The 15,454-nt window shown below is 35.2% G+C and overlaps 1 protein-coding gene across 2 annotated transcripts; it reads left to right on the top strand.

The window, feature by feature from the left end:
* The first annotated feature begins 22 nt into the window (after positions 1-22).
* On the top strand, positions 23-7,387 carry LOC120134124 (protein VAC14 homolog). Of its 2 annotated transcripts, XM_039150599.1 has the most exons (20): positions 25-292; positions 403-516; positions 630-695; positions 1,024-1,113; positions 1,199-1,318; positions 1,407-1,435; positions 1,544-1,686; positions 1,772-1,866; positions 2,116-2,202; positions 2,407-2,514; positions 2,634-2,725; positions 2,926-3,007; positions 3,742-3,807; positions 4,957-5,072; positions 5,248-5,368; positions 5,449-5,610; positions 5,716-5,844; positions 6,169-6,237; positions 6,500-6,799; positions 6,974-7,387. In XM_039150599.1, exons 1-20 carry the CDS (start codon positions 203-205, stop codon positions 7,061-7,063), a joined length of 2,169 nt encoding a protein of 722 aa, XP_039006530.1. In that variant the 5' UTR covers positions 25-202; the 3' UTR covers positions 7,064-7,387. The 2 variants fall into 2 exon arrangements, with proteins under 2 accessions (XP_039006531.1, XP_039006530.1); XM_039150600.1 differs by lacking the exon at positions 6,974-7,387 and having other exon boundaries at positions 23-292; positions 6,169-6,325; positions 6,500-6,639.
* The last annotated feature ends 8,067 nt before the right edge of the window (positions 7,388-15,454 follow it).

The following is a 15,454-nucleotide window of genomic DNA, read 5'->3' as shown; positions in this document are numbered from 1 at the left end:
TCTTCGTTGCTGCAAATTTCACCAGATCTGAATTTGCCCTTAATTTCCATTTGTCGATCCAAACAGGAAACCTTCAAGGACGAAAAGAAGTGAAAAAAAGGAAACTCAAAGAGAGCTATGTTCAGATTCGAAGTTGAAAAGATTAGGAAACGGATTTGATTTTATCGAAAGATATTTTTCCTTCTTTCTTTAATTTTCTGCTATGGCTGACGCAATCTCCGTGATTCCCGCGTCAGTTCTCCGTAATCTCTCAGACAAGCTTTACGAGAAGCGCAAAAATGCTGCTCTTGAGGTTTTCTTCCCTTTTCTTGTTGTATTTCAGTGGAATTCAATTTCTAGTCCTCTTTTTTTTTCCTTGCAATGATTGAGTTGCTTAACCTTTTTGTTATGATGACTTCGTAGATTGAAGGAATCGTGAAACAGCTGGCATCGGCGGGAGATCATGATAAGATATCGGCGGTGATCAATCTGTTGGCCAAGGAATTTACCTACTCTTCACAAGCCAATCACCGTAAGGTTGGTGGACGACGAATAGTCTTGCGAATTTTTAAAAAATTTGCTTCTTTTTCAATCCATTTAATTTGAATTTTTGCTTAGTCTTGTTAAATTCCGGTGCTGTGTTTATGTAGGGAGGACTGATTGGTTTAGCTGCTGCCACTGTTGCCTTGAGTTCCGAAGCCGCCCAACATCTTGAGGTAAGCTCTAGTTTGCCTCTAGTAGCTTTCTGCTAACATGTTTGAATCTTTTGGAAACATTTAGAAGAATTTTACCATGGTATTGTTATTCAAGAGCCAAGAATTACCTCTAAAGTCTTTCAAAAGAAGAAAAGAAAAAAAGATTACCTCTCAAGGTTTAAAGACTTATGTCCTTTGATTGTAATATTTTAGGGTTGTAATGCAGGTTCGGTGTTTGTTTGCTAATAAGAAAGCAATTATTATTTATAACCTGAGATGAGTTATGGGTTTTTTTTCATTATCACTTAATAAATTTAGTGATTAATTTGCTCTTGATGCAATCTGCCAGCAAATTGTGTCGTCGGTGCTTAATTCTTTATCCGACCAAGATAGCAGAGTGCGATATTATGCATGTGAAGCTCTATATAACATTGCAAAGGTGAAAGATGATTGGTTTGGCTATGTTTTCTTCTAATTTCATGTTTTCTTTACTAATAGTGGACAGGATATGCCGTCCTTTACAGGTTGTCCGAGGGGATTTTATCATATTCTTTAATCAGATATTTGATGCATTATGCAAGCTATCTGCTGATTCTGATCCCAATGTACAGAGTGCTGCTCACCTTTTAGATAGGCTTGTCAAGGTTAATAATTGCTCTCTCATCTAAATGTTGGCATCTACTTATGTGAAATATGGGAATTTATTGCCCTTCTATTTTTACTGTGAAACAGGACATTGTTACCGAAAGCGACCAGTTTAGGTATGCTGTGTTCCCTTCCAATTTTACCTCACAAATCTTGTTTTATCTAGAGGTCTCATTTGAACTGTCTGGGTTATATCTTTATAATATTATTTGTATGTCTTTCAGTATTGAAGAATTTATACCTTTATTAAGAGAGCGTATGAATGTGCTGAATCCCTATGTCCGCCAGTTTTTGGTTGGATGGATAACTGTACTCGATAGTGTCCCGGATATTGACATGTTGGGTTTCCTCCCTGATTTTCTCGATGGTAATAAAATCTTGTGTCTTTTAAACCAATGTACTACTTCCCTAGGAGAAGTTATTTTAATTAATTAGCTCTTGACAACTTTCAGGTTTGTTTAATATGTTAAGTGATTCTAGTCGTGAAATACGGCAACAAGCTGATTCAGCACTTTCAGAGTTCCTCCAAGAGATTAAAAACTCCCCAGTAAGATTTCTACTAAAATGTTCTTTAACTGTTGTATTAATTCCATGGCCACTTGTCTTGAAGTTTCTTATGCTGAGATTTTCTGTTTTACGCTTTTTTATGGGCATAACATAATTGATTACATCAACCTTTTTACTCAAAAGGCCTATGGATTTATTATATATCATTACAGACTACAAAGTATTTCTCATAAAAAGAAATGTTTTGTTCATTTGTAATTTTCTGACTCGAACAGTGCTACTCTTGAAGTCTGTAGATTATGGCCGCATGACTGAAATATTGGTGCAAAGGGCAGCTTCTCCTGATGAATTCACTCGGTTAACAGCTATCACTTGGGTTAGTAGCATTTGACTTTATGCAGCCATAGATGGGGAACATTTTTATAGCAGAAAAGAGGAAAATAATCTTGATAATTGATTCTTTCTTCTGTTTGTCAACTTATTTGTTCATACTATTTTTTTGCCTTTCTATTCTAAGATCAATTATTCCATTACCTTCACATACATCATAGAATTTTAATTTAATTTTCTCTTTGGACAGATAAACGAGTTTGTAAAACTAGGTGGAGACCAGCTTGTTCCTTACTATGCTGACATACTGGGAGCCATTCTCCCCTGCATATCTGATAAAGAAGAGAAAATTAGAGTGGTAAGCCCATTTCTTTTATAGTATTCCTTAATGAATATTAAATAACTTTTTGCAATGTCTTTTAGAAACTCATTTGAGTTCTTTCCTTTATGTGTTTTATTTTGATGTTTTTATATTAGGTTGCTCGTGAAACCAATGAGGAACTTCGTTCAATCAAGGCTGATCCAGCAGAGGGTTTTGATGTTGGGGCCGTTCTCTCCATTGCAAGGAGGTAAGTTTTTATTACTTGGGAAAAGTGCTTGTTTTGAAATATTACTAGTAGTCTGCACTTCCATCAGCATATATTCCCCTTCTGTATTTTGAAGATATACTGAAAAGTGCTTAAAATGGTGATTTTTTTTTATTTTACTCTTGAAATAACTTCACTGTGTAGTGATTTTGTAGTAATTGCTATTTTCTTTGACTGATCAGGCAATTGGATAGTGAGTGGGAAGCCACTAGAATTGAAGCTTTGCACTGGATATCAACCCTTTTAGACAGACATCGTGCTGAGGTGAGGAAGCGATTATTTGTTATTTTTTATTACATCTGGCTGTGTGTGTTTTCACATACTTTGTTTTGTCAGTGATCTTATTTGCCAAACACTTCTTTGAATTCCAAGTTTGTATTACTGTTTAAGCATTTAAATTCCTTGCAATAAATCTCAAATCTATTAAAATTACACATTGAAGGTGTCTGCTTTTCATGTTGTTGTTACTTTCTATTTATCTTCCTTTTGAACAAGGAGTGTCTATCACTTTATGCATTGGTGCTTAAGATGTTTGTAGTCCTAGTAAAAAACACTGAAGATGGTGGCTGTTAAAATACAGGTAGATGCTAATTGCTAAGTACAAAAGGTTTGAATTAAAGTTCCACACTTCCACTAGCCTTTTTTTCATTAATACAACTTGACTACATAACGGTCCGCAATGAGATATTGCTGGCTGCCAAAGTCAAAGCTTTTGACTTCTTTTGGTACATGGATATGCATAGCATCTAATTGACCTTTCTTTGGACTATTGTTAGCACTTTTCTTAGATGCACATCTGATGTTGCATACCTGAAATCTTTTCATGTATCAAACATACCACATTGCCTGTGTAACAGCATGATAATTTCAACATAAATTGAAACAAAAAGTGTATGACCTCGTGTAAAATTTGTAATTTGCATGTTGTATTTATTTGCAGTTTCTGATTCTAGTGTTTCTCAAATGTGCATGATTTTAATTTTTTCTAACTGAATCAGGTCTTGTGCTTTCTAAATGAAATATTTGACACCCTTTTGAAAGCTCTATCTGACTCTTCTGATGAGGTATATTTCTGCTTCTGCTTGTGTGTTTCATATTTAATGATTACATTAAGAGTTTTTAATTTATTTTTCTTCATTCTTGTTTTGCATATTTGTATTACTATAATTACAACAGGATGTGCCCTCTATGTGTTATGTTGTTTCCTAGATGAAACTGCGATTGAAACTTCCTAGGCCCTAGCTAACTTAGTTGGCCGTATCCTTATAGTCTCTTCAAGAACCTAGAAAGAGTTTTGCCTTTGCTAGAGGTTCTACTCCCCATGTCAGTAGTATTTTGAGGATCAACCCATAGGAAGATTAAATTTCTACAATTTGTACTTCCTAAAAACGAGACTAATTAACTAATTAAAGCTTCAGTTGCCAAAGATAGTTGATCTCCTTATAAGCTCACATGAAAGCAGATTACAGAAATGAATGAAACTAATTTCTACAATTATCTAAACAATTGACTAACGATTAACTAAATTGAATTGTAGACTTAACTCAGAAACTAGAATGGAAGTATGGTTGATTAGTGACTTGGATTTATATCTTAATTGATCAACTTGGGTAATCTTATTGTTTGACAAACTCATTGATGGCTCTCAAATTATAAGGTACCTAGGATTTCTCTCAATAACCTAGGATTTCTCTCAATAACCTAGGCTTCCAACCAGAGCTTGCAGATAGTCTCACTTCCTAATCTGACCCTCCTAGGATAACTGAACCTAAATTTTAACCGAACTCCCTTCCTTGGACCCACTTCTGCATGCATCTTAGTGAATCTTATCTCTCAGTACTAAAATTGAAGAATATCCATTTCTAAATTCTGAAAATCAGCCAACTCCCTGATTTGATGGAAATGTTGCTTGCAAAACTGCAAAATAATTGTACCTTTTCTCTTCAATTTAATTCATTCAAAGGCTCTTTTTCCTACAATGTAGGCTTGGATTAGAAATTTTTATATACTAATATGACCTTAATTCAAAATCTAACAAAATAATATGAACAATGACTTTAAAAATGAAATTTAAACACTATCACAGAAAATTAGCAGAATCAACTAAAATAATCTGGATTTACCTAAGAACAAGCTAATAGGTCAAAAATATCTTGCTTTTGGAGAGTTATCATATATGCCAACTTATTATGCAATTTTGATGTTGCCATCAGGTTGTGCTCCTGGTTCTCGAGATTCATGCGTGCATAGCACAAGATCCCCTACACTTCCGCCAGCTTGTTGTTTTTCTGGTGCATAATTTCCGAGTTGATCATTCTCTGCTGGAGAGGTATAATTCTAGGTCCCTCAAGCACTTTGTTTATTTCTAAATGAAATTTGTTATAAATTTTGATTTTTTTTTTTGTTGAGTTGGGCCCTTATATAGGCTATGTGACCAACTTGTCTTCTAATTTTGTACATGTGTCTCATCGCTTTCTTTTGCAAATTACTCTCCTTATTCTTAGGCGTGGTGCTTTGATAATCCGTAGACTTTGTGTTCTCTTGGATGCTGAACTTGTCTATCGCGAGCTATCCACCATACTAGAGGGAGAAGCAGACCTGGATTTTGCTTGCATTATGGTTCAGGTTCTGTCTTGTATTTAAGGATTTAAATTAATGCGATAATGCTCTTCGTTGAAATATATATATTTTCCTTTGTGTTTCAGGCTTTAAATTTGATTCTACTCACTTCTTCTGAGCTATCAAAGCTACGGGAACTTTTAAAACAGTCACTTGGTAATGCTGCTGGAAAAGATTTATTTGTTTCTTTGTATGCTTCATGGTGCCATTCACCCATGGCGATCATAAGTCTTTGTTTGTTAGCACAGGTAAGAAACTAAACTCTAATGGTTAGCCAATCCCTCTATTTTCATGTTGCTGGCTGCAGTTGGACCATCTGCTTTTGTTGTTAATCTAGTTTATTTTCTTGATAGACATACCAACATGCAAGTTCCGTGATTCAGTCCTTGGTTGAGGAAGATATTAATGCCAAGTTCTTGGTTCAGCTTGATAAAATGATTCGCTTGTTGGAAACTCCTGTCTTCACGTATCTTAGATTGCAGGTGCCTTAATAAATGCTAACTAGGGCCTCACTTGTCCTTTTAATATCTTTAATATGCTTGAGTTGTATGAATTGTAATATTGCATGTGTTCTCTTTATTTATGATTATTTTTCTACTTAGAACTCCCCCCCCCCAAATTGGCACATATCTTGTGCGCTGAAAGTTTGTTTGAATCTTGCTGTTCATTTTACCATGCCAAAATATATTAGATTTTGTGAATTCACTAGTTGTAGTTGCTTTTGTACCTTTATTATAAGTAATTTCCCCCCTATTTTGCGTGTTCATCTTTTAAATTTAGCTGATCCTTTTTTTGTTTACTTCCAGCTTCTTGAAGCAGGAAGATATGCATGGTTGCTGAAAGCGTTGTATGGTCTTTTGATGTTGCTTCCACAGGTATGTCTGTGCTACTTTCTTTTCTTGGTACCCCTGTCCCAACCCTAAAATATGGATGCCATTGCAAACAACTTGACTCATCAAACAGGTCAAATGTTGTCTTATACTCCAGCATCGATGTGGGGATATGGTTGATTGGTTTTAAGGGGACATCTGTAGTGAGTTTCTTAGTGACTGTCACGAACTGACCCTCGCACATGCACATGCATTGTGTGCTAGATTTTCGTTGTTAAATAATATTGACCCTTTGATTTAACTACAGCAAAGTGCTGCATTCAAGATCTTGCGGACTCGTTTGAAAGCTGTGCCTTCATACTCCTTCAATGGTGATCAACTCAAACGAGCATCATCATCAGGCAACTCATACAACCAAATTTTACATTACAGTGGATCCCAAATCACAGAGGATGGTAACATAAGCCAAGATAATGGGAATTTGCATAATGGAATTAACTTTGCTTCAAGGCTGCAACAGTTTCAGCAAATGCAGCAACAACACCGCATGCTTGAAAAATCACAGGCACAAGCACAAGCACGAAAAAGTTCCTCTTCTTTATCAAAGGTATGTGAGCTTCTCATTAGTGCGGATGATTGTATAGTACAGGTTTTCGGTAAGAAGAGTTGGCGTCAAACTCTATAATTATCTTTCTTCATGAAGTGCATCTTTCTGTTTGCACGTCTTCTATGGTTTTCCTATATGAGTATCAATTTGTCATCTCTCCCCTTCTCTATGCAGGAAGGGCCAGAGGCAGAAGAATCCCAGCAACCTTCAACATCAGCCTCAAACATGCCGCCTTCAACATTATCTAAACGAGGTCCGGGGTAGTTGCCAATTTATTCACCGGTGCTTTTTGTGGCCTAAGAATAGTTCAGGGTCATTTTGTAGTATTATCTCGAGATGGCAGAGCTAGAGGTGATACCAAGTATAGCATGTAAAATTGTATATCATGGTAGCTTGCTTCCATTAAACTCATGGAGGCTGGGATGGTGCAAAATTGGGTTCTGGATGTAAGCTTGGAGAGGCTTTTCAGGCTATTCTATTTTTTTCCTTTGTAAACAGGATATAATCATATGGTTCTGTTATTTTTTTTTTAATTTAAATCCCACATGGATTAGAGGGAGAAATGAATTTTTCTTTCCTTTTCCCCTTTGTGTCTACTGTCTAGTAGCAATCTTTATAGAACAAGGGAATTTCTAATTCTAGAGCAATTTGTTTTTGTTGGGATGTTGTACTGGTAGACGTAGCAACTGATAGGGATTGGTATATGCCGAAAAACATTGAAACATACTCAGATTTAAAAGGAATCGGCATCCCGAGAACGGTTATAGTGACAGCCGTACATGAACTCCCTTTTCCCACAACCACACAAGCTATTGATAAAATTGCCCCAGAAATGCAACCGCAATTGCTAATCACAGAGACAACCTGTTTTTGAGCATTTCCTGGTTCACTTGTTACATATTGGCCAGGCAAGTTGAAGAGGGCGAGGAAGGCTATCGGGTGGTGATGGAATTGGTGGTGTTTCGAACAGCTTCTCGAGGGAGTTTCCGAAGTTCCTTGGCAATTATGGACACCCTTATGTTGGTTTTTTGGTTTTGTAAATAAGAAAACCACGTTTCTATACAAGTTTTAGCCTTTATTATGGTTAAAACAAGTTTCTTGATTTACAACGAATCTTATGTCTACTATTAGATCTACCCATGAGTTGTATGATCAGTCTTGTTAAACACGAGTTGGATTTGGATAGAATTTTCAACTTATAAATTGACCCGGTCCGTTTAAAACGTAAATAATTTAAAATATATTTTATTTGAATGTAATTATAATTTTTAAATTTTAATATCTTATTATATTTTAAAAATACGTTGGTCTAGCCAAGCAAAGGCCTAGCTTGGGCCAAGGCCTGAAAATATTTTTGGAACCGGGTTTCAACTCGGCTCATGAATACTTATTTTCAATGGACGTATTATAAATAATTAGGTAAATATTATATATAGATTCGAGTTCCACTGTTTATAGAAATCAGTTATAAGTTAAAATTTAAATTTAAAATTTAAAATCTGTTATATGTGGATCATGCTTATATTTTTTTTTTATAGAAACCATTAATTTTATTAAAAATAAAAAAATATTCAAATTAAAATAATAAACTAAACATATAATATAATAAGAATATTTTCCTAAACACAAGAAAACTAGTTACTTAAGAACACAAGAAAACTAGCCACTTAAGATCACACAATGACCATGTAAGGAAAAGGTTAAAAATCCTAACCAAATAAACTTGAACAAGAGATAAATATTAATATATCTAACTGTATCGGTAAACGAACCAAAAAGATAATAAAGCTATTGAAAGACTATCGATAAACCGTAAATCAGAATCGAGTGATGTGAAAATACTATCCACGAATACAAATCGCATATCCAAATTCAATCCGAGAGTCCGAAACAGGGAATATCATAAATGATAACAAATAAGTGTCATCTTGATCAGACGTGACGATATCAAATCCAGCTATGAAAAAAAGATAAACGAAAACAACAACCAAACAACGAAAACGTGTCATAGAGGCAGAAGAAGACATGCTAAAAAGACAGAAGAAGAAATGCCAAAAAGACAGAATTATTAAGAATAAAAAAAGAAAACATAAAAATAAATTATAAAAAAATAAAAAAAATAATAAATTTGTTATGGAAAAATATGGCAAATTCCATCAGAGAGGTGGGCAAAAACACCCTGGGGTTGTCGACAGGGAAGGCCAAGGAACATAAAGAATCGTGGTGGTGGAACGACGAAGTCCAAACTAAGGTGAAGACAAAGCAAACTTGCTTCAAGGAGTTTCTACAATGCAATGATGACGAAGAAAGGTCGAGAGCTAAACAAAGATACAAGGAGGCAAAGCGGGAAGCCAAGAAAACGGTGGCTAAAGCAAAGGATAAGGCATACGAGGAAATGTACAAGAGATTAGACACCAAGGAAGGACAAAACGGCATCTTCAGGCTTGCAAAATCTAGGGAGAATAGGAAAAAGGATCTAGGTAGCATTAGATTTATTAAGGACAACAATGGTGTTCTTATAGCGAAAGATCATGATATTAAGAGGGTTTGGGGTAATTACTTCTTTGATTTATTTAATGACGGTGCCTCTCCCTGTAGAGAAAGTACCGTTGATGGGTCATCCGACCATCATACATCGGCCAATGACTGCCCTACAAGTAGGATTGGGTTTGAGGAAGTCAAAATGGCTCTTAGAAAGATGGGAAGGGACAAAGCTGTCGGTCCTGATCAAATTCCTATCACTGTGTGGTTGGCCCTAGGAGAAGAGGGAGTTAAGTGGTTGACCAACATCTTTAATATTATTTTAGAGACTGCCAAGATGCCAGAGGAGGGGAGAGAGTCCACGGTGATACCAATCTATAAGAATAAAGGAGATCCCCAACGTTGTGGTAACTACAGAGGTATTAAACTACTCAGCCATACCATGAAGCTATGGGAAAGGGTGATAGAGGCTAGGTTGAGACAAGTTACTAGGGTTTCGGAAAACCAATTTGGCTTTATGCCAGGCAGGTCTACCACGGAGGCGATTCATCTACTTCGACGACTTATGGAGAAATATAGGGAAAAGTCTAGAGATCTTCACATGGCATTCATTGACCTTGAGAAGGCTTATGATAGCGTTCCCCGCGATACGATCTGGAAGACTTTGGAAACGAGACGAATCCCAACTATTTATATCCGGACGATTCGTGATATGTATTGTAGATCTACTACATACGTCAGGACTACAGTTGGCGACACCGAGGCATTCCCGGTGGAAATCGGACTCCACCAGGGGTCGGCTCTTAGCCCTTACATCTTCGCCTTGATTATGGACGACATCTTTTGTGCGACACCAAACGGTGTACCATGGTGTATGCTTTTCGCTGACGACATTGTCCTAGTGGCTGAAACAAAATCTGAGTTGAATAGTAGACTGGCTAACTGGAAGACTGCTTTAGAAGAAAAAGGTCTAAGGATCAATATTGATAAGACAGAGTATTTATGTTCAAACTTCAGTAGGGACCAAAACGAAGACGATGTAGAAGTATGCATAGAAGGACACGTTCTCCCCTCAAAGGATTATTTCAAGTACCTAGGGTCTATGATACATAAAGATGGGGGTGTAGATGATGACGTTACACACCGTATAAAGGCGGGATGGCTAAAGTGGAGGGCCGCTACTGGAGTTTTGTGTGACAAGAAGGTACCTCTAAAACTTAAGGGAAAATTTTATAGAATGGCAATAAGACCAGCACTATTGTATGGATCTGAATGTTGCGCAACCAAGAAGGATCATGTAAAGAGGATAGAGGCCTCAGAAATGAGAATGCTTCGATGGACATGCGGTAGGACTCTGTGGGATATGACAACAAACTCTGCTATTAGGATGTCCTTGGGGGTGGTGCCTGTTTCCGAGAAATTGAGGGAAGGAAGACTACGGTGGTTTGGGCATGTCCTTAGGTGACTACCATCTGATGTGGTCAGGAGGGTAGAGTCGATTACAGTCGACGGTGCCAGAAGGAGAGGACGACCAAGGCGGAAGTGGGAAGACTGCTTGAGATCTGATATGATGGATTTAGCCCTTACCGAGGACATGACCTCTGATAGGAAAGTATGGAGACTTAAGACTAGGATAGTCGAGTAGTGTGGGTCACATCTCTAAGGTGCATCATCTCTGTCTTCTTTTAATGCCTTTGTAGTAATTTACATAACTTCTACTTTTTATCCGTTTCTGTTATTGGTATTTATGAAGGCTTAGAACTGGCCTTGCTATCGTTTGACTTCTGTGTATCTTTCTCTCCACTTTTAAATTTAGTCGGTTCTTATGTTTCTGTCTATATACAAAGATTACTGCCCATTACAGACGCGCATATGATATTAATGATATTAATGACTGCATATGAATACTGTACAACTATGTATTTATGTATTTATTTATACATGCATTGCATTTTATCTATATTTTTAATTTTCTGACTGCCGGAGGTCTTCCACGGAAGCTACTCTCAACCTGGCGTTGGGGGCAGCCTACTACCCTACCTCCCCCTTACCCCATTGCATATGGGAATTGGGTTTTGTTGTTGTTGTTGTATCGACGACCAATTGTAAAAAGCTTCCAGATGGAAGCTACAGTGAGACCACAATGATTTGTTACTCTGACATGTGAGCCATAGGTTTAAAGGTAAAGTTTATGTCAATGAGTGTTTGATAACTGATCCATAGTGGTCGTTCCCGAAAGGGAGATCGAACAAAATGAACCTTTACGCCTCAATCATTAAGATTGGGGTAAGAAAAAATATGAGTGAAAATTTTTATTAGTCATTAAACTTTTAAATCGTTTGCACTTTGATCACTGCAGTTAGCGTTAATTTGACAATGTTTAGGTGTTAAATCTTTTATCACTTGATGAGTTCATTTAGTGTAAATTTTATATCTTCTTAATATGTAAAAATTAAATCGTTTCGGTTCATCTTAAATTATTCAAATTCAATATTTATAACTAAAATATATTTAAACATAATGTAGAAGGATGGGTGTTGATTCTACAATCAGAAGACATGGAATGAGTGGCGTGACCACCAGTGATTATAGATGTGATGAGACACTGTCCAAGAGGACGAAGTTTCTGTTATCCAAAGGAGACCAACACACTGGTTTATGTCGTATGGAAATTGCTGTTTATTTGGCACTTTTTGTGGGTTTTTGTCATCTATGTTGGTATCACCCATATACATTTTATTTATGGTTTCGTGCTGCATTTTAACATGTTTTCGTCTACGGCAAATTTTGGTTTCTTTTTACCTGGTGGTTATATTTGGTGCATCCGTTTTGCTTCTATACCATTATATTACAATTGTGTTTCATCCATCTTTTAATTTTATTCAGATTTATGATCATTGGATGAGTGAAAATAGATAGTTGAGATTGATTCGTTTTTTTCCAGTGAATATCTTCCCATTTTTACGGTTAATCTCAGCCATCTATTTTTACTCATCTAACGATTTTAAATATGTGTAAAACTAAAGAGTTTTACATTGTGTATCATGATCCTATCCCTATATATATATGGGTTAGATCCACTTCCACGATGTAAAGCTCTTTAGTCTTACACAAATTTAGGACAATTGGATGTGAAAATAGATGGTTGAAATTGACTTATTGTTTTTTTTCAGTAAATATCTTCTAATTTCTTACTATTAATCTTAATAATCTATTTTCACTTATCCAATAGTCTCAAATCTGTATAAAACAAAAAGAGTTTTACATTGTGTAACAAGATATTATATATATTCTATGTAGGAACAGTAAAGATATTCCAATCATATAGGTTTAACTTGATCCAATATTATAAAATTGAGTTTTCTTAAATTCGAGTTTAGAACAAATCGGAGAGAACCTAAGTTGGATTGAACCGAATATAAGATAAAAGAATTCAACTCGATCTAGAGAATTACTATAATATTTATCTCTTTATATCTCAATCTACATATCTTACCGAACAAAAATGAAAAATAAATATTCGAATCCAATTGAGTCATAAATGAATTTTGTCTCAAAATTCGAAATGAGTTTGAGACTGTACATCGTGAAACATCGGAAATGGTTAAAATCAATTAAAAGCCTTCAGTTTTTGAATTAAAATCAAAACAATAAAAGAAAACTAACTTGTTCTATTCCATGTCCATCTTTAATTATATATTTTTTTCTATTTAGAATTTTGATATTTAGGTTTGTCATAAATAGGGATGGGCATGATTTGAGTCGGATTGAATTTTAGCCCACCCGAACTCAATCTGAGTATAATATTTTGTCTGTCACTTGATTCGATTTGGGTTTAACAAAGTTTCACTTGATTTAAAATATGATAAAAGCATACATTGGATCCACCGCATATGTATAATTCATATTTTTATTAAGTAAAATAAGGATATATTTGAAAAAATATATAGAAACAGAGATATTATAATAATTATCTTTAAATAAATAGATTAGTTATACTATTATTTCAACTTAAATATTTTTTCTTAAATTTTAATTCAATTTAGACCTACATTTTAAAAATAAAATATGATATTATAATATTAAATCGGATCGAAAGATGATAAATTCGAATGAAACGAGACTCACAAATCGACGAAACTGTGAGACATGGGTATATGTTTACTTTTTACGTTTTGTCTTTGTATTAGAAGGATAAGACGCGATTATATATGGAATATGAGTGTCGTAAATAAAATAATAGTAGAAGTTGAAGAGTTTGAATAATAAATTTAAGATATTTACAATGATCAAAATCATTTATTTTGAAATTGGTATACACGTTTGGAAATGTATGATACATGGGCGATGTGGGTGATTTGCTATAAACCAAACTGTGGTCCATAAACAGAGGGAGTTCATCTCGTTTGAAACAAGAACAGGTTCCTTAAAGTTATTAACAGATGAAAACAGAAACAGAAGAGAGAGAGAGAGAGAGAGAGAGGGTGCTTTCTCCATAATCATACTTCATGATATCTACAATGGATAGACCGAAGTCCCAGATACAGGGGCGGCGTAACTGTGAGAAGAAAAACTCAAAACAAAAGACACAAATCCTAAAAACCTTGGAAGTACACCTTTTCTCTTTCTTTTCTTCTTCAACCTCGGTCCATCAATTCCCAACAGAAATGGGTGTCTCGGCTAAGCCCAAAGGCGAGCGAGACCTTTGCCTTGTGATCTCCCGGAGCACTCGTCTCATATCCGCTTCCAGCAATGATGGGTGCTTGATCTTTTCGAACTCTTTCTTTATTTTCATCACTTGGATATGAACCGGAACACCTTTATTGTATCCATCTTCATCTCTTGTAGCTGCTCGGTTGTTGAAGACGATATTTTCATGGCTGCTGCTGCTCTTGTTTTGATCCATATTTTTCTCTCTCTCGGTCGTGTTGTAAACCTAATTCGCAACCTCTTTGGGCGGATTGCGAGCGGCTTCACGCCAAAGGCCTTGTAAACCTGTATTTTGTTTTGGAGTTTGGAGGGCTTATATATACGGGGTGATATATAATTCTTCAACATCACATGAATTCTTCATGAATACCGAGGAAAAGGAAGCTGGTTGGCCAAAGGCTATGCAAGCCTCTTTATTATTTCAAATAACTTTTGGAAATTTACTTTTAATATATTTACTTCTTTTTATAACATTTAGATTATTTAAATATTTTTTCCTTTTAAATTTAAAAATATTGTATACTTAAACATATTTAATCTCATAAATTATTATACAATATATGAAGAATTCATCTAATAACCTTGGTAATAAAGACAATATTGTTCTTCCTAGAGGATCCAAATTCGAGCAGTTGTGCATGCATGTATATTGTCAATTAGTTAAGAAAATTATGAACAGTTACTTCTAAACATCTCATACTATTAACAATACACATACTCCGTCCCTAGCTCTATACAAATAACTATTTAAATTTGAATATTTTAAGAATAATAACTTTCTATTTTATCACTGAAAATACATAATTAATTATATTCAAATATTAATAATATTAAAATCATTATTATTATGCTAGTAGTGGTTGAGAGAGTATGCAGTAATGTAAAGTAGGCAAGGTTCATAACTTGGCCTATTGACCAATGTTCAATACAGTTAGGTTAATGTATGATCAAACCTTAAGGTGGTTTGCTTGCATAAAAATGCTAAATAATTGAGGGTACTTGCATGTACCAAAAGATTAGGCAAACCATATTTGTCCATTTTCAAGCTAGACACATGTCCTATTATTTCCTACATCTTCAAAATTAAGCTAAAGTCCCATCATTTTCTTATTTGCCCGCCTTAATTCACAAGCTAATGTCTACTTTCATTTTCTAATTATAAATTAAAAGTTGTTATGTAAATTGGGTCCACAATTTCCATCTCAATCATTAAATTAAAATTTGCACAATTTTCCCCACATTCAAAGTCACGACAGTGCTGTCCTATCCTTGGAAGGTGCCTATGCCAAATGATCTTCCACGTGGCGTTCACTCGGTATCTGACGAAAATGACTCCGTGATGGAGTTTTGGAATTCATCTGTCACTTTTTTTCTCAAAATTTAATTTCATATAAAAATCGTTTTAAACTGATTATCAAGTAAGATCGTGGGTTTTAATTTTGATTTTATTTATGTAATGTATTT

This window comes from Hibiscus syriacus, unplaced genomic scaffold (assembly GCF_006381635.1).
Source record: "Hibiscus syriacus cultivar Baekdansim isolate YM2019G1 unplaced genomic scaffold, ASM638163v2 tig00110597_pilon, whole genome shotgun sequence".
NCBI lineage: Eukaryota > Viridiplantae > Streptophyta > Magnoliopsida > Malvales > Malvaceae > Hibiscus > Hibiscus syriacus.
Note: the sequence above shows the minus strand (reverse complement) of the source record. Positions and strands in the feature narration are given on the sequence as shown.

Bases quoted from the DNA above. Each gene is read 5' to 3' on its own strand.
- LOC120134124 (XM_039150599.1), top strand. From the start codon at position 203: ATGGCTGACGCAATCTCCGTGATTCCCGCGTCAGTTCTCCGTAATCTC. The intron at 1,867-2,115 runs GTAAGATTTCTA...CTACTCTTGAAG, and splicing joins AAGAGATTAAAAACTCCCCA to TCTGTAGATTATGGCCGCAT. The intron at 6,800-6,973 runs GTATGTGAGCTT...TTCTCTATGCAG, and splicing joins GTTCCTCTTCTTTATCAAAG to GAAGGGCCAGAGGCAGAAGA.